The sequence below is a fragment of the Rattus norvegicus genome, chromosome 11 (genome assembly GCF_021556685.1).
Source record: "Rattus norvegicus strain SHRSP/BbbUtx chromosome 11, alternate assembly SHRSP_T2T, whole genome shotgun sequence".
In the NCBI taxonomy this organism is placed as follows: domain Eukaryota; kingdom Metazoa; phylum Chordata; class Mammalia; order Rodentia; family Muridae; genus Rattus; species Rattus norvegicus.
In genome coordinates, this window is record NC_141544.1 from 81,077,797 (window position 1) to 81,097,008 (window position 19,212).

General features: G+C 40.6%; 1 protein-coding gene across 6 annotated transcripts in view; it reads right to left on the minus strand.

The window, feature by feature from the left end:
• The window catches only part of Zfp148 (zinc finger protein 148), a 113,200-nt gene that overhangs the window by 30,364 nt on the left and 63,624 nt on the right, over positions 1-19,212 (minus strand). For 3 of the 6 annotated variants that reach the window (XM_087576835.1, XM_087576837.1, XM_087576836.1), the window contains exons 5-7: positions 12,048-12,191; positions 2,189-2,312; positions 912-995 (exon numbers count right to left, since the gene is read on the minus strand). In XM_087576835.1, coding sequence (XP_087432961.1) covers positions 912-995; positions 2,189-2,312; positions 12,048-12,191 — 352 coding nt within the window. 6 annotated transcript variants of the gene reach the window in all.

The window sequence follows — 19,212 nt, forward strand, 5'->3', positions numbered from 1 at the left end:
TCTACAGGGTCTCCAAGGATCCCACTTCACAGATGCTGCACATACCATGACACCACATGTAAATAACTCTGAGATGGGTATTTAGCTGAGCAGCAATACAGAGAAATACAAACAACTTGCCTGGTCCACCCTGTCCATGTCCACAGCAGCTTCTGGTCTTGAATAGCAGCATCCCACATAACAAGACCCTGACTTGCAGGGCTAGCATTTTCACTGTTAGCATTCATCATCATTCTCACTTCCAACGAGATATAAAACCCAAGCTACACACACACACACACACCCCCTCCTAAACACTGTAAATTAATTTCAAAGAAATATCTTTTTACAATGCTTAGAAATATCAAAGGAGAAAGTTCAGTAGTCTAGTAAATCAAAGTCACTTAGAAAATCTGAGATACTTGTTTTAAAATGAGACTAAAATTTTAACATATAGATCACTTTGGTGATCTTCCAAAGTGCTTGCTGTAAATCATTACCACTGTGTGAAGACATGGGCAGCTGTCTCTCTTGACACAGTATGCCATATAGAGAAGAGACATGAAAGATGCTGCTGCTCTAATATCCCAAAGATTCCATAGTTCACAAGCTAATTAGTGTGCATGATAAACTTACTTAGCTTAAGAAACAGCTATATTAGGAAAGTTTCCTCCTTTGTTACTTAAAATATGTAATTTAGATTATTATGGAACTATTTCAAAATTATTTATTGTGGTTGGACATATAAACCGTGTTTAACTAAAATGATTTATTGAGAGACAGGCTAAGACTGATGGTCTTAAGCAGTGTGCCTTATTAGACTCCCGCTCCGCTCCCCTCCCCCTCCCCTCCCTCCCTCCCTCCCCTGTGGTGATGTCGATGAGCGATGAGATGAGCGATGAGCATGAGCATAGGGAGGACGCAGCACTCACCAGTATGGATCTTCTCGTGTCTCTGGAGCAGGTACTTCTGTATGAAACGCATGTCACACTGACTACATTGAAACGGTTTTTCGCCTTAAAATAATTTGACATCCATACATTAGTTAGTGAATAAAACAGTATTTTAAGTCATTACTTCTAAGGATAAATAAATCTTAGATGCCCAAATTTTGTAAAATTTTAAAACACTGCATGATTTTTAAAAACATTTTTTATTAACAGTTATACTTTACCTTAAAATTTTCCTCCAGGACTTACACATTTTTACAATCACACAAAAAATAAAATTTCATTTATATCCTTTTAATAAGGAAGAAAACAAAACTTAAAAGATATACAAGCTAAAAAAGCACTCTCCAGATGTCCTGGTGTCTGCTTTAAATATGGCTTCTTCCCTGTCTGAAGGCATGCGCATCCTGTTCTAGGTGGCTGGCCGTCCCTCTCTGCCCTTTTACCTACGTTCTTCAGAGTTCGGAGCTGTATAAACACCCTGGAGAGAACCCCGTCCTTGGAAACTGTGTCTGTTGGAACCCATTAACTTCCTAGTGCTGTGGTCTGCCCATGGGGAGGAGGCCTGGCTTTCATGCGCACTCACCGCCCCTTGGCACCTTCCTCCTTCTTCCCATCACACCTTACACACAGGCAGGCGGTCTCAGTCTCAAGTGCTTCCCTACACTGTGGCTTCAGCCTTACAGAAATCACCCCCTCTGTTCCACAGACTGCGGCCATCCTCTCTCTACCCTGAGGCCTCCTTAAATCTTTTCTCCTTCAGCTTCTGGCCACCACTGTATTTTCTCCTTCAATCCATCCCCTTCATCTACCAAGTCATTTAACATTTCTAGCTTGTTTTGCCTAAAGGTGTGTGATTAGTCTTCAGCTCTATTTTCAACAATTTCACGATTTTTTTAACTTCTACTTCTGTTAGCTATCATCTCTAATATCTGATTTTCAAACACTGCCTGTGCTGATCACATACCTAGCACAGAAAGATGAATGCAACAGGCTCCTAATGCAGCCTCAGTTGAGAAGAGTTTCTCTAGTTGAAAAGAGAGCTTTAAGGCAAGTGGGTACCCAATTACAACTATTAAATGTATCTATCTGTATTAATTAATTGTCTTCCCATTTAAAGTCTTTTCCGTCTTCCTCCTAATGATTTTGATTGACAATGCCAAGTAAGCTACAGTCGAAAGACTGGATGACATTCATACAAGGATGAAAATAACAATGATAATAATTGTAGAGGCCAACAGCCCGTTTTAATTCAATACCTGTATGGATGAAGACATGTCTCTGTAAGTGATAGTTCGTTCTAAAGGCAGCGTTGCAGTGCTCACAGACGTGAGATTTAGGGGTTTTCAAACCAAGTGATCCATCCTCATTTATTGTAAGGATCTAGTTTAAAAATAAAGGCAAAAAACAAAGTTTTTAAAATGTAAATACTACATTTTAAAAGGACAATATAAGCATTGGTCACTAGAGGTTGTAAAAAAATTTTTCAGAAATAATCTGGAAAAGGCTCTTAGGACAGTGGCACCTTTAATGTAGGAAAGTACAGTTTGACTTAGACTGGGTTAAAACCCTGGAAGCACTCTGCCGCCTCCCTGTAGCTGATGGCTACCAGAGTCCCTAAGTGTTTCCCTACAGGGCTGCTAGAGTAAGCAGTTTAGTCTTCAACTTCAAATTCTCACATATGAGGGAGAAAAGCCAGATACTAATCAATGAGAACGGCTAAACCACAGAAAACCAACTTAACTTATTTAATGTGACTGCAAATTGAGAAATTCTATCTAGTTAAATGGGAAAAAACACCAGGATTTGTTAAACTCAAAAAAGTTAAGAACCCAGTATATAATTTTTCAATACAAAAGGACACTAGATAGATAGATAGATAGATAGATAGATAGATAGATAGATAATCTAGATATACAGTGTCCTTTTGTGTGTGTGTGTGTGTGTGTGTGTGTGTGTGTGTGTGTACACATATACCCACACATATCAGTACACTTTTACTTGTATGTGTTTAATAACCACTTCACAAGGACCCACACCTTGGCTGTGATAGGTGAGGAACAGAGCGAATGAAAAGTGTGCATACATTTTACAGACTGAATTTTTTAGTCAGATAAGAGTTTACTGCTGTTATCTTCTTATATTTTAAAAAAGAGAGAAAATAATAAAGTTTTCCAGTAATCAAACAGAATCTGGATTTTGTCTCAGTCTAGGATCTATAAGGATACTATAGAACTATTACTGCTAAACATGTCCCAAAAATATTTGTCAGATAAATAAAGGTAGGAATGGGGAAGGAAGATGGGAGAAAAGAAACAGACTCTTCTATCCTGAGTGCCTGGCAATTAAGAGCTGTGTGAGTAGGGGCTGGGCAGCTAGCAGTGTAAGCTCACCTTTAGCCTCATAAATTCTAACTTACCAACAACTTACTCAGCACGCAGCATTTTACCACCTCCTGTCACACCATCCCCTAACATTACCAAGAAAGAAAAAGGATGACAAAACCTGATGTGAAGAAGCATAGAAACTCTAAGAGGATGTCAGGTGTAGTGGAGTCAGGAGTCTGGAGCAGGAGGATAGAGAGTCCAAGGGCAGCCTGGGCTACATAGCAAGAACTTGAAGCCAAGGAGAGGGAAAGCAGGATCAGATCAGAAGGCATCTAGCCAGGAAGTGGGAAACAACTTTGAAGGCGAAAAGCATATAGAAAGTAAAGCTGAGAATGGTGGCACACTAACCCAGCACTCAAGGGACAGAGACAGGTGGATCTCTGTGTGTCCAAGGCTAGCCTGGTCTGCACTCAAGAGTTCTAGGACAGCCAGGGAGATAGAGACCCCATTACAACACTTCTCCTCACACACACAAAACAAAAAAAGAAAGACAGAAAGAAAGAAAGCCGAGAGACTGACCAACACAGATCTACAGAGGACCATAGGAAGTAACTTGGGCCTATAAACCATAGGTTCTTTAACCTAGAAAAGACAAGTAAGGAAGGATAAATAGCTTTAATCTGTAGTGTATCTTTTTACTTTAAATTCAGGAAGACAGTTCAGCCTATACTGAATGCAAATCAATGATAATTAGTATGCAAATTATACAGGGTTTTTGGGTTCTGGGCAAATTGCCAACATGGTCAACAATGCTTCAAGTCTATGCACCCAAGACATAGAAGGGACACATTTGGCAGGAGAATGGAAGTGGGTGTCACAGCTTCCTGAACAGTCAGTGAGAATAAAAGTTTGATTTCTGGCCAGTCAAGTTTAAAATTTTTTTCACTTCCTCCAAGTCACATAATAATAATGCAAGTAACACTGTACAAAAAGAAAATACACAAACCCTCTTAAAATAGAACACAAGTTATGTAAAACAGAACTAATCATAAGTAAGACACAAATACCAGGCTTTCCTCTTTTCACACAGGTTGGTGAAAATGAGTGCCAAAAGCCATGGCAGGTCACTGGCTTTCCGCAGCTCGGTAACTGCAAGGAGGGTCTTGTCAGGCAGAACTGGGAAGCGGATGCAATCCCTGACTGTGCAAAGTCCTTTATGGACAGTTACTGTGTCCTGTACTGGAAGTCATGCTGTCTTCACTCAGGTCTTCATAAAAGGTAGAATTATGTGGCTAAGACAGAGAATACTTAGCTTATGGGCAAACATAAGATCCAGAATATTTATAAGTTCAAGCAGAAATACCAAGTTCTTAGAAATTTTAAAATTAACTTTCTTTTCCTCTGTCAGGACAGTATGACAATATTTTTGTTTATAAGGCAAAGTAAAAATCTATCTTGCCACCAACAAACACTTTTCCAGTTTGCAACGTTTGAAATGTACCCACATGAACTTGTCTGTGCCCTTCACTGCTCCAGCTCCAATGTCCAAACTCAGAGTCTGGGGCACAGTGGGGATCTTACACCTAGCACTGAGATATTTTGCTGCCTGCTCTCCATACCAAATAGCCCCCACAACTTACCACTTCATTCCTTAAACAAAAAGGCTTTGCTAAACATGCAGGTCCCCACCTCTGGTCCTCAGACCCCACAGGCTAGGTAGCACAGAGAGGAGAGCCCTCCAAGAGGAGCTGCAGCATATTACCTCTGGCCTGACTGTCTTCTTTGGCTCTTGACTTATTCTTGTTTATATCCTTTAGGATCTTCTCAAATTATGACCCAATGGTTTGAAACATTTGCTCTAAAGATTAGCAGCCTTACTTGGTATTAGTATATTTTTGCTTTGTTTTTCCTCCCACTCAACATATGATCCCCATTACAGCAGAAAGGGCTGCAGGTTCATGTTTAGGACATGGGAGACAGCACTTTTTAGTTTTGGAGAAAGACTCTGGCTCTGTATTCCAGAATGTTCGTAGTCCCCAAAACTGGCTTATAAGCATGCTCCTCCGAGCCCAACTCTGACAGCAGCAGCTCTGGGGGCTTCAGTGTCCTCTTGTTCTGCTACTTCAGCAGAAGCAGGACACTATAAAGACCCACCCTCAGGCTCTCCTGTTACCAAGTAAGCAAATTAGCAATAATTTAAATATCCAACTTGGTTTATATTTGATTGTGTTAAATTAAAATTTACAGAAAGACAAACTGGCATCAAATGGAATTCCCTAGATATTCTATATCCCGGCTCTCATAGTTCTTTGTGTATTGCTTTGTTTGAGACAAAGTTGTTCCTAGCTAGTATCATATATATAGTTTTACACAGATACACAGATACACAGATACACAGATACACACACACACACACACACACACACACACAGTGGGAGAGGTGTCGGGAATGAGGAAGGCTCTCTTAACACGTGTCAAGTAAAGGTCTAAATTCTACTTATTCAATTGAGAGAATTCACTCCAGGATCAGTAATGCTCCTCCATTAGAAAAGGTTCTTCTCAAAAGACAAACACAGCTGTCCGCATTCTACTAAAATTACCCTTGATATTTTAATCTAACAGACAGATGTTATAATACCTTCCAACATTAACTGATATTAACATTTAAGCCACTCAAACCCATGAGAATTTGGAGAAGATGATTTAAAATAGTGGTGTTCAACCTGTGGGTTATGACCTCTTTGGGGGTCAAACCAACCCCTTACAGGGGTCACATATCATATATCCTGCATATCAGATATCTTCATTACAATTTATAACAGTAGCAAAATAATAATGAAATAATTTTCTGGCTGGGGTCACCACACACAAGAAACTATATTAAAGGACTGCAGCATTAAGAAGGTTGAGAGCCACTGATTTAAAACCTCACCAATCAGTTATGAGAGGCTTTGGTAACAACTGAGTGTGGGAGAGGGACTTTAAAGATTTTCTTCCCTCTTCAAAAGAACACAACCCCAGAGGCATAGCAAGGTCATCCAGAGTAAAAACCGTGTGACCACACCAGTCAGAGCCGGTTCCTCACGCTCACAATCTCTTCAGACTCTGCAAGGCTCACTTTCAATAGCAAGCTTTAGCAGTGGCAGAACACGAAACTCCCTGTGTCAAAAGAATGGAACACAGCTCACATTTAGCATCCTGGCCTTGAGGGTTAAAAGATTTATGTGTGAGTGCAGTGCATGTGTACACATTTGAGTGTGCGTTTGCGTGTGACCCTTGCAGACACACAGAGGTCAAAGAACAACTTGCAGGGGTCATTTTCCTCCCTCTAGACGGTTGGACTTGGCGGCAAGTTGTCTTTACACACTGAACCATCTCACAGCCTGTGACTGTTAGTTTCAGAAAGGTCCTTACTTGTTTCCTCAATTTAAAGATGTAGGTGATAGTTTCTAAATGATGAGTTTTCTCAAGATTAGAATCTTTTTAAAGGTTCAGTTCTATGGAAAACAATTTCCCCATAATACAGTCACACTCTGGGAAAATCAGATTAATGAAGGATTACTAGTATGTAGTTTTCTAATTTTCTACTTTCTTCCTTTGCATTCTCATTAGCATTATGTTTGATTTCCTATTTTCATCTCTAGTGTTATAATCAGTTCATCTTCAAAGGCAGTTCTTCCAAAAACCAAGGGAGCACGGGGAAGAAAGTGTAGCAAATACATCCACTTGCTGCTGTTTCAAAAATTATTTTTTTCTCATTTAACAATATTTCTGTCTTAATCTCAGCTGTCTTCTAGAGCCAATAATGCATACTAAAGTGCTGGAGGATAACTATGGAGTTCATAATCTGTGTGTGGAGTATGCTCATTCTTCAAGAGCATGTGTCTCCTAAAGGCTCTAATATCAATCCACTTCCTCTCTTTACTCTAGTCAAGAGATCAGGCACTCGAGTTCTTTGTTAAATAAAAAGGAGACAAACTGAAGAATGGAAGTAGCTAAAACCACACTGCTCTTTCTCAGCTGAGTACTCAGTGGTTTGAAAAGCCTCGGGCTGGGGAGACGGCTCAGCGGTTAAGAGCACGGACTGCTCTTCCAGAGGTCCTGAGTTCAAATCCCAGCAACCACATGGTAATTGTCTGTAATGGGATCTGGTGTCTTGTTCTGGTATATCTGAAGAAAGACTGTGTGTGTGTTTGTGTGTGTGTGTGTGTGTAACTAAGAAAGAAAGAAAGAAAGAGAGAGAGAGAGAGAGAGAGAGAGAGAAAGAAAGAAAGAAAGAAAGAAAGAAAGAAAGAAAGAAAGAAAGAAAGGCCTAGAAACTGTTTATGCTACTTGATTACAGCTAACACAGAGCCTGGAAGGTTGGGGTACGACCACTGACATAAATACACTGAGACACATCACAGACGTCACAGGCTTGTAACAACTTTAGCTGTCTGTGAAATAGAACAAAAACAGATTTAAAGAGGCAAAACAAAGTGAGCTCGCAGACAGAGCGATAAAACAGAGAGCAGCCTGTCCTTAAGGAAAGAGATAGTGAAGCAATCACAAGCAGATGGGGGGACACTTCCAAGTCTAATGCTCGCATCTCCACCATGAGGGGAAAGAACGATCTTCTCATGGGGATGTTTCACAAGATGTGTAACTTTAGAGGGTTTATAACATCAGCACAAAGACACCAAAAGGTGATTTATGGTTAAATGTACTATTTTGATTAAAATGAAGCAGTCTTTGGGCTGGGGGTATAGAGTTCAACAGTACAGCTGTTTTCTATCATGCGTGAAGCTCTGGGGTTCCCTCATTCAAAGAGGAAATTTGGCATTTGAAAGAAACAAGTGTCTACAATTTCTTCTATTTTCCTAAGTAGATTACTTCACAATAGAGAAAAGACCTAAACCTAGACAACGCTCAGTGACAAAGCATCCTTGTCTACTTATTTAAGGTTCCAAACATGGCCGCTGCTCAGTGTCTGCAGCAGCTGATGCTGGCAGAGCAACGTGGTACTCCTCACCACCATGGCTAACAGCGCAGTACTCCTCACTGTGGTGGTGACATGGTCAACATGGCATGAGCTGATGTGCTCAACAGTCCCACCACCGTGCATCGGTTCTGTTTCCTGTACATATCCTGCCTGACACAATGACAGCATATACTAAAGATACTGATGGGGGCAAAGACTAGGGTTTGGAAAAGGTCTTGGCAGCAAGCAGCCCTGCAAAGATAATGAATTCTAGTTTTCACACTGACCTGTTACATATTATTCCTAAACATTCCACTCTCTGACAACCTTCCCCAAAGTCTTAGACACGGTTTTAAAATAAATTACACCTTGAACTTTGAGAAACTTAAAATTGAAAAAACAAAACAAAACAATCAACATACCGATTTACAAACTATAAACCCAAGATAAACTTGTTTATCTTCAATGAAAATGGCAGAAAAAGTCACTTCAATGAAATATCTGAATATAACACTAACACATATCTGAGGAAGAGTAACAGAACCCAGTTTATACCTCAAAGCCTTAACATTTCAGACATAAAAACCCACTCACCTGGGGAACTAAAGATCAATGTTAAAACTAGCCACACTTTTCTCTGTCCACTACATGTAACATATAAAAACAATTTGTGTTCCAGAGGTTCTGAGTTCAATTCCCAGCACCCACATGGTGGCTCGCGACCATCTGTAATGGGATCCGATGCCCTCTTCTGGTGTGTCCGAAGACAGCTACAGTGTACTTATATATAATAAATAAACAAATCTTTTTAAAAAAGAGTCAGGGTCTTTCTGGGTAACTCTGGTTGTTCTGGAACTCAAGTGCTGGCTTAGAGGAAAAATCCAAATACCATGCTGGGAACAATTTTAACAATTTTTAGAGTAACTATTTTTGTTATTTTCATTTGTGTCTGCTCCATACTTCATTCTTCTAAGAATTCCCTGAAGGACTGCCCTGAAATGCTTTCTTCTGTACATTATACCTAGAAGAGATATCTCCCCACTACAATGACTGGGACAAAATACCTTAGCAATGCTTTTAGAAATCTTCAAAGAACTGACTTGGGTGGTAATCATCTAGACTTGAGGGAGAATTTACGAAGGCCGGGGCTGGTGAGTCAAGTGGTTAAGAATATGTACTGTTCTTGCAGAGCCTGGGTCTGATTCCCAGTACCTATGTCACTCAGCTTACAACTACCTGTACTCCAGCTGCAGGGAATCCAATACCCTTTTCTGTCCCCCAAGAGCACTAGCATTCATATGCAAACATACACATAATTAAAATAATAAAAAATGGGTGCTGAAAAGATGGCTCAGTAGTTAAGAGCACTTGTTCTTGAAAAGGACCTGTGTTTGGTTCCCAGCACCACATGGTGGCTCACAGCCAGCCGCCACCTGTAGCTCCTCAGACCCCAGACTTCTTGCCCTTCACTCATATACACACACCCAATAAATCAATCTTGGGGGGGGGGGGTATTTGAAACAAACAAACAAAAAAAGAATTAACGTACAGAATAGCACTAGCAAACAGGACAGTGAACTATCTAGGGGAATAACAGCTAATCCATACTTAGCACAGAGCGTCTAACGAGACAGCTCAGAGGGCAGGAGCGTCCGCTGCTCTTCCAGAGCACCCGGGTTCAGCTGCGTGCTCACACAGCAGCTCACAGCCACCTGTCCCCTGTTCCAAGGGATCTAAAGTCTCTTCTGGTGGACACAAACACTAGGCATGAATGTGGTATATAAAAAATATGCATACAATAAAAATAAATAAGTAAATAAATCCTAAAATTGTAAAACAGATGCCTCCCATGTAAGCAGGAACACGAAGAAGCACAACCAACCATCACTACAATTTTGGAAGTTAACTTTTCACAAACCCCGAAATGACTCTGGTGAATTTGTTAGTGTAAAGGGCAATCGCAATAAAACATCAGTCACTGAGAAAAACAGTAAGACAGGAAAAAAGGAAGGAGAGGGAATTCCATAAAATGTGAAACCTAAAATGTCAGACAAATGAGAAAGATGAATTTAGTATGAACCAAAATACGAATTGCAACTCCAGTGAGACTCCTGTGGTCAAGCCTAACTTCCAGGCTCTCAAGGGTGCGGCAGCCCCGACACATCCACTCAGCAGGACATGACGTGCACAATGACTGGAAATCGAGAATATGCCCCTCGATTCCATAAGCAGACAGCACTGAGAAATATATGGCATCGACTTAAAAAGGAGATGAAAAGAATACAACACAGCAGTGTTCAGCAAAACTATCATTAATTATAACATGATCTTGCCCAAGCAATTTATTAAATAGTAAATAAAAATTCTTAAAAACTTTACAGAGTGGGGGATATAGCTCAATGATATAATGCTTGTCTAGCATGAGCAAAGGCGTGTGCATATGGGTATGTGTTCTCCAGCACTATAAAAACAAAACTACTATTGTTAACTCTAAGTCCAAAAATGGGTTAAACACACTTTACAAGTGGAAAAACCAGGAAATTACAGTTATACAAATCTACTAAATTTTATGGATAGAAAGGGAACATGACAGAGAATCAAAAATATAACTCAGTTAATTTATCTAATAAAATACCATAGGCACATGTTCTGTCTCCCTAAGAACAGCATGGGGTGTCTTTAACAATGGAAAATGAGTGAACAGGATTTCCTAGTTTGCTGAAATGTTAGCCATCTGCTCTTATAAGCCAGTACTATTAGCTGTTCTTGCCACTATACTACAAGTGTACAAGATAGATAATGATTATAATTTTAAATAAAAACTACAGTAAGTAGCCATAAAAAAGATTCTGGTACTTAATTAGCAGGGTAGCTCATGCCTATAATCCTAGCAATCAGGAGATGGAGGCAAGAAGGCTTCAAGTTCAAGGCCAGCCTAACCTAGATCATAGCAAGACCCTGTCACAAGGGGTTGGGGGGGAGAGGGATCATATATAATATATTTAAAGGGGGGACTGAAGACGCAGCTCAGAATGCAAAGTACTTGTCTAGCATGCATAAAACCCTTTATTTAGTATCCAGTACTGTATAAAACTATGCCTGATGACACACTTCTGAATAATCCTAGCACTTAAGAGATAGGCACTAGGCAGGAGAATCAAAAGCATAGTCATCCTTGACTGTATCAAGTTCAAGGCTAGTTTTGGCTGAGACCTTACTAATAAAAGGTGAGGGAAGGAAGAGCTTCATTATTACACAGGTAAAACATGGGGGAAATAACTATGAAGATGAATCACCAATGTTGCATACTACACAACACTATACCACTGCCATTGCAAGGGACAAACACAGAAGAGGACAACCCCTAATAGATCAGTAAAAAGTGTTCATTTAGCCAGCTGTGATAAGATGAAGTTTCTGCCCTCGGGGCACGTAAGTCTATTAAAGGTGTCTCCGATGAACACTTGTATAAAAATAGGAACAATCAACAGGGATCCTACATATCTTGTTACTTTATAATACAAGGGAGACATGGAAAGACAAAAGTTCATTTTTAGGGAAAAAAGGAGGAGGGAGTACAGATGAGGGAGTGGAGGAAGGAGGAAAAGGGAAAGAGAGGGCGGGAGAGGGGAGTAGGGGAGAGAGAGATTGAAAGTCAAGGCCCACCACATCCACACAGGTGTGTAGCTCTCTTCTCTACTCCCTCCTACAGAAGCTGGGATAGCAGAGCAGCACTAACCCACATGAGACCTCTCCCTCTGGACTAAGGTCCAAATAGGCTCCTGCCCACAGGATAAACCAACAGTTAACATGAAAAGTTAGTAAGCACACCTTAACATATTCTCTTACTTTTGCAGGAGAGCGTTGTTTCCGCTTCTTCTTTTTCTGTAAGTCTACTGGCTCTCTCACTTGTTTTTTGTCTCTCATCAGTTGCTCAGATACATCAGTAAAAGTAATCTCCTGCTTTACACTTATCTGTTTAAAAAGAACAAAGCTGGTTTTAGAAATGCATAAAGGTCAACGTGTATTCTGTAGACTTACAGCTGACAAGATAACCTGCGGGGATGTTGGGGGACGCTAGGACAGCGCCCACAGGGCAGACGGGCTTCCGACTGAGGATGGACTACAAGTAGGTTCTGCATATTCATTCTATACTTCTGAAATTGTTTGAAATGAGCTAAGAAGCTTTGGATTGGTTGTTAAGTCCTTGTCATCTGTTCTTTCTCCCTAGACTTGGAAACCAAATCAAACCAACCAGGATAAACTCCACTGTGGTGATGAGGGATTAAAAAAAAAAAAAAAAAATCAAAGCACAGGACAGTTAGCCAACAATGTCAAGAGAAGTGTTCGGGGACAAAGGGTGTTTGTAGTGGTGGTGGGAGGTCAGAATTGAAATGGCATTGTAACATACCCCTGTACTTCCAACACTTGGTAGGCTAAAGGTTGAGGAGGGGGATCATGAAGCTGAAGACAACCCAGACTGCATACTGAAACCTTGTCTTAAAGTCAGTATCAAAAAATGAAGACACTTGTGTTTACCCTTCCAAGAGTAAATATAGCCAGAAAGTTGGGAGGAAATGACTCTTACACATGGTTACCTAACACTATTTTTTTCCCACTAGATTTCACATTCATGGTGCTTGTGACAAGAATGACTCCCAACAGAATTTCCTCCATGTTCTCTGACTCTGATCTATAGGGGTACTTCTACTTTCAAATATAACATCCTGGCTCTGCTCCCCTATGTGCCTCTGACATTAGAGCCTGCCCCTTTCTTATATACTACTTTATCATAGGCCAGGAAACTAGTAAGGCCAGATCAGCTGATATCCAGCTTTCTTAAGGTCATACACAGTGGAGAGTTGTAACAGGCACTTAGAAACTGCTTTTGTTTTACAAAGAGCTGACTTCTTGCTTGGGCTTCAAGGTAATACATTCAGAATAAAAGCCTGGCTTCTCTACTTTGGTTTCATGTCTGTCTCCTTTACTCTGAGTTACCTTCTTCCCTCTCCAGGAGTCTCTGTATAATCTATCTCATGCCCTGAATGGTTGATGGCATAGATAAATCATTGTCCTTAGCCTTTTTCTGGAGTCACCTTGGATACCCAGAACAACCTATCCTCACAGGCCAGCAACTTCCCTGGAGCAAAAGTAATCCTATTCTGATGAACACCTACCCTGTAAGCCAGAGACTTTCTTCAAGATCAACCAGAGATCAGACAGCGGTCCACAGCTCACTCAGGACTCTTAATTGCCTCAAGACCACCTCCACCCCAATTCCTTTAATCTTCAACCTCTTGTCAGTGTTCTAAAAGCAAGGCTTAGCTTACTGGACCTCTGCAGTTCTCTTCCTTGTGTGCTCACACCGAATAAACCTCCCCTGTTTTTTCTGCTTTTCACACACAGGAGAAAGACTTTTATGATCACCCACCTCAAAATTGAACTCTCATCTTTTGCTGAACCTACATGTTTTCAGAGTGACTGTGCGCGCGCGCGCGCGCGCGCGTGTGTGTGTGTGTATGTGTGTGTAGGAAACAGAGTGTTAAAAAAATCATAAACAAAAGCAGAGTATATTAAACTAAAGAATTTTGTTGAAGTAGATAAGATGATTAACGATGTCCTGGGAAGGGATGTTTATGAGACCGAAGAGCATACAGTGAGGTACGTAACATCAGTTTCATTGCCATAAACGGTTAAGGAACTAATACTAAGGCTATAAGCACAAGAAAGATTAGGTTCCAGCAAAAGTCAATACAGTATTGGGAACTATAGTTAGACATTTTAGTCTTTGTTTTTAGATCAAGAAAACCACAGAATTCTAAAAACTGATCATATCAAAAGAAAATTAAATCAAATAATGGCAACAATGTTTTTTTTATTTATGCTCAACACTTTTTCCCTTTTCTATGCTCAACATTTCCTAGCTTTTTCAACAAATCATACCAAATATATAATTGTAAAGTTGTGTAAGGTATAATTAGAGAAACAGAGTCCAAGAGACATATAATGTCACCAACACTGTTATCCTGTCTTCAAATCTAGGTCCCAGAGCTGCTTGCTTATCTTTAAAACACCAAGGTTCTCAGGTCACTAACGATAAAGTTAATTATCATCGGACTGAGCATGCTCAGTCAACCTCCTCCCCACTGCAACCCTTGAAACTTATCATTAAAATGAATACAAAAATTCTCAAATTTTGTTAAAAATACACCAGAACCGTCTGAAAACAATCTAAGAAAACACAAAGTGTTAATGACTTAAGTGTCCTGACAAGAACAACGTGCCTCTAACTGCCTACCAGGCCAGTCAAACACTGGGCCCCAAGGAATTGCTGTTTCCCTGGGGAGGGGATGGCCAAAGCCCAAAGTGCCAACCTGGAAAGGAACTGTCTCCTGGGAAGGGACTTCACACAGATTTCAAGAAATTAAGAGGCCATCTCAGGAGAGACTAAAGTCCAGACAAAGACAGTCAAATGCCAGGAAGGGGTAGCCCTGACCAGGGCTGCTAGTTATGAAGTACACGCTTGCTCTCTGCTTACGCCTAAGTCTCACATAGAACCCCAACCATGGGTTCCCGAGCCACCAGCCTTGAATCCTCTTTTCAGTGTGAGGACACAGTCCGACTTTCCTTCCTGTGCTCTTCACTATTGCTTCTGTCAGTGGTATGCTGTGGACAGGACACTGGGGCTGAGGCTTGTGCCCCTAAAACAACAATTAGCATGGCATTTTTACAACACTACAAAACACTACAAAACACATGCTACCAAAGATTCAGAGCATCTCACAGATTCAGCTGGAATAGAGATTCAGCTAAGGACTCATAGTAGAAAGAAGGCTTTAACCTCAGTGAGCCAGGCAAGGGCCACAGACAGACAGACAGACAGACAGACAGACAGACAGACAGACAGACAGACAGACTGAATGAGGGAATGGAAGCAACGTTAAATTTCTGAACCAAAGGGGTTGGGGATTTAGCTCAGTGGTAGAGCACTTGCCTAGGAAGCGCAAGGCCCTGGGTTCGATCCCCAGCTCCGAAAAAAAAGAACCAAAAAAAAAAAAAAAATTTCTGAACCAAAGACCTGCTTGGCTAATAACTATCAGCATAAGACGGTTGGTTATCTTGGTGCTAGAAGGTAGCACAGAATGGTAAATCACTCCTCAGCCCTGAGGTTCCCTGAAACAACCACACACTGAGGCTGGGCACACAGCAAATAGAAGTAAGAGAGCTAGGGCAACTGTGGAATTGCTCCAAAAGGCAATTCTGACACTTTGTTGTTATTTATAAATTAATTGGGGGGGGGGGACCACAAAACCACGTAACTATATCCCAGCTTTGGAGGATCTGATACAGGAGGATCTCTGAGTTCCTGGGCAACCAGGACTAGAGATCATGTCTCGAAAAAAATGCCAAAACAGAAAACACAGGAATTCTTTAATGCAGAGTTAAGATGGACTCATAAGTTCTACAGGCGACAGCTCTTCATGAGCACACAGTTTTTTAAAAATGCAGTTGTCATTGGGGACTGGAGAGATGGCTCAGTGGTTAAGAACACTGCCTGCTCTTCCAGTGGTCTCTTCATCAATTCTCAGCAAAATACAGTTTTCCTTACACATACATGGAAAGTGACAATATTAATACTATCTTTCAAATATGAGGCACGTGTGTAACATAAAAGGGGTACAAACCCAGGCAGACAGTAAATTACAGCTTTGGAATGGTCCAAAACATTTGCCACCATAATGGAATAATGTGACTACACTCGAGTCTCAAGCACACAGTCCGTGCAAACACATACCGCACTCAGCTAACCCCTCCTCACTGCAACCTTTTACAAAAGGTTTTTACAAACAGAACAGGGTGAGGCAAAGAGATGGTTTAGTGGAATAAGGTCACTGCTGAACAAGCCTGGAGACAAGGGTTCAATCCCTGGAATGTACAGAAAGGTGAAGGAGAGAACCAACTTCACGAAGTTGTCCTCTAATCTCTGCTCATATACACAGAGAGATACTAATAAAAATAGTAAAATTTTTTCAAAGATGCTGGAAAATTCAAACAAAGAATGAGAAGTACGAGAGGTGAAAGAACGCATTATTGACAGCATGAAAGAGTTTCAGTCTTTCCTGGTCCAAGCAAGACACTGCAGTAGTAATCTATAAAAACAAGAAAACTATGTAAACGTGGCAAGGATATTCATTAAGTCATCCTGTCCTTTCCTTGAGAGGTTCCCCAGACACATCCTTTTTTTGTTTATCGGTTTCTCTGTGTAGCCCTGGCTATCCTGGAACTCACTGTGTAGACCAGGCTGGCTTCAAATTCAGAGATCTGCCTGCCCAGCCTCACGAGCTCTGGGATTAAAGGCCTGCACCCCCACCACCTGACAGAGAGGTTTTGATTTTTTAAGAAACTTATATACAAAATCTCATAAACTCAAAGGTGATGTCAACATTTTTTAAAGTTAAATTTTATTTTACCTTTTGTGATCATATGTGTGTCTATATATGTGGGTGCATGATTAGGCTATAAGATGCAGGGTCCTCTGGAGCTCAAGTTACAGGAGGCTCTGAGCACCCAATGTAGGTCCTGGGAGCTGCATGCTGGTCTTTGCAAGAGCAGCAAGTGCTCTTAGCTGCTGAGCCATCTCTCCAGCTCCAATAACCTTGATTTTTTTTTACCCTCCTGCCTCTCTCTACCCTCTGCAGGTTGTGGCACCGTGTCTGGCACATGTGATACTGGGGATGGGCATTCCGCATGGCAGGAAGCACTCTCACAACTGAGGCAACTCCTCAGATTAACAACTCCTGTTGAAAAGAAATCACTTCCATGGTGCTAATTTTCACAAAAACTAAACTATAATATTAATAAAAGCAGGTGTCAAGAAATGGTTAAACAGCTAAAGAGACTAGGTAACCAGATTTTTGAAAACCATAATAGAATCTAAAAAACAGTAAGCAAAAATACATTGACTTTTTTGTTGTGGTGGTTTTGTTTTATTTTATTTAAGACAGAGTTTCTTTGAGTAATCTTGGCTGACCTGGGAACTCACTCTGTAGACCAGGCTGGTCTCAAACTCAGAGATCTGCCTATCTCTGCTCCCCGGTATTAGGATTAAGAGCATACACCACCACTACCCAACTAAAATATATCCAGTTAAAGAAAAAAATACAAAAACAAAAAGCAAAATAAAAACCCCAGTGTTCCCTGTCATTTGACAACAACCATACCACCAGTCCCTCAAAGCACCCTCATGGTAACCTAAGAGCCTGAATTTCAATGCAGTTTCTATCTAGAAATAGCAACATGACTCCTAAACCTATTAACCAGACTCAAATATTTCACCACCTAAAACTCTAAACCCTCTACTCTTGCCCTGCTCCCAAGCCCTCCAAAGAGCACTATGCAGGCCCACTCCTTGCTCACCTGTTTGCTTCCTTTTATTCTTGCATACTTGAACATAAAGAGCCTTAGTAAATTTTAAAAAACCCTTCCTCCTCTCTCAAGCCTGAAATCAAAATCAAGCTCAGAGTCTGGAATGACTTTGAAGATTCCATAAATACAGAAAACATCCTTGGTTATAATCCCTGTATCTGCACTCATCCCGCAGCTACTAAGCACCTATATGTACTAAATTCAGTAAAGCTAAAAGAACGAAGCAAAAGTCTACTGAGCTCCTACCTACAAAGTACCACCCTAGATGGAAAGAACGCATTTTAAATATGAGGTCTCTGGGTTGGGGATTAGCTCAGTGGTAGAGCGCTTGCCTAGCAAGCACGAGGCCCTGGGTTCGGTCCCCAGCTCCGGGAAAAAAAAAAAATATGAGGTCTCTTTCTCCTGGGTTTAAATGTATAAATAGTGTGGTTCTGAATCCCAAGGAAAAAGCTCACACTTGGAGAGAGACAGCACCTGTAATTCTCTAAATGAATGAACAGAACAGAGGAAAACAGCAAAGGCAGAATTAGAAAAAGATGACAACCTGACAGGTTTCACGGATGAAACAAGAGACTTAATTAGATTTGCAAGTCTGTCATTATATTCCTTTTCATTTTTACTTCCTAACTTGCCTCCCTCCCCATCTTTCTTTTCCCAGACCTAATAATGTTATTAATGTAGTACACATAAATGTCATCTAACATTTCAATGAGGTCTACAAATTCTCACTTCTTCTCTCCTTGCCAGCATTTTGGCCCTCTCATCCCAACATCCATGTCCTAGTCTAGCTACGTCGCCAGCTCTGCTAACTTAGGACACCATCTCATTATGAGCCTTTTACAAATGCATTAACATAAACTGTTTCTCTAGTGAAAAACAAGAGAACACTGCCCTGTTGACAACTAGTCAGTAACTAGTCAGTAACTAGCTCCTAATCTCAGCTGTCATGATTCTATGTGACCTTCTAACAAACACATCTGGGCTTACTCATCTTCCACTGCTGCAAAGATAAATACATTCTTGTCAATTTTCAATTTCAATTTCTGAATTCTCATACATTGTCTCAGCGACTAAGAATATCTTTCAACTTCCCTCTAAGTCTGCTAATGATTCCTCCCCATCCATCACCCAGGTTCTGCTGCCTCACCACCTTCGTACCATCCTTGGCTCCATCAGCTCCTTTTCCTCCTCTTAAAAACACAACAGTGTCTACTATAAATTCGTGTGGACCCAAATTTTTCTAATTAATATGCTTCTTAAAGCCAAAGATTTTAAAAGACTCCAAAGTTGGAGTATACAGACAAATAACTGACTCCAAATTTTAAAAAGTGGTTATGCTGGGAGTCAAAGTAGTACACAGCTATACTATACGCACATACTACACAGAAGAGTCCTGTCCCAAAGACTGTCTGAGAAACAAGCTCAATCAAGATGGTCATAAGTATAACAAGCATTAAGTGTGAAAAGAAAAATATAACACAATTAGCTATAATGTAAATATACTAAGCTAAAGAAAGAATGCCAGTAGTACTTGGGATATTTATGGAATATAGGAAAGGAGAAAACTAAG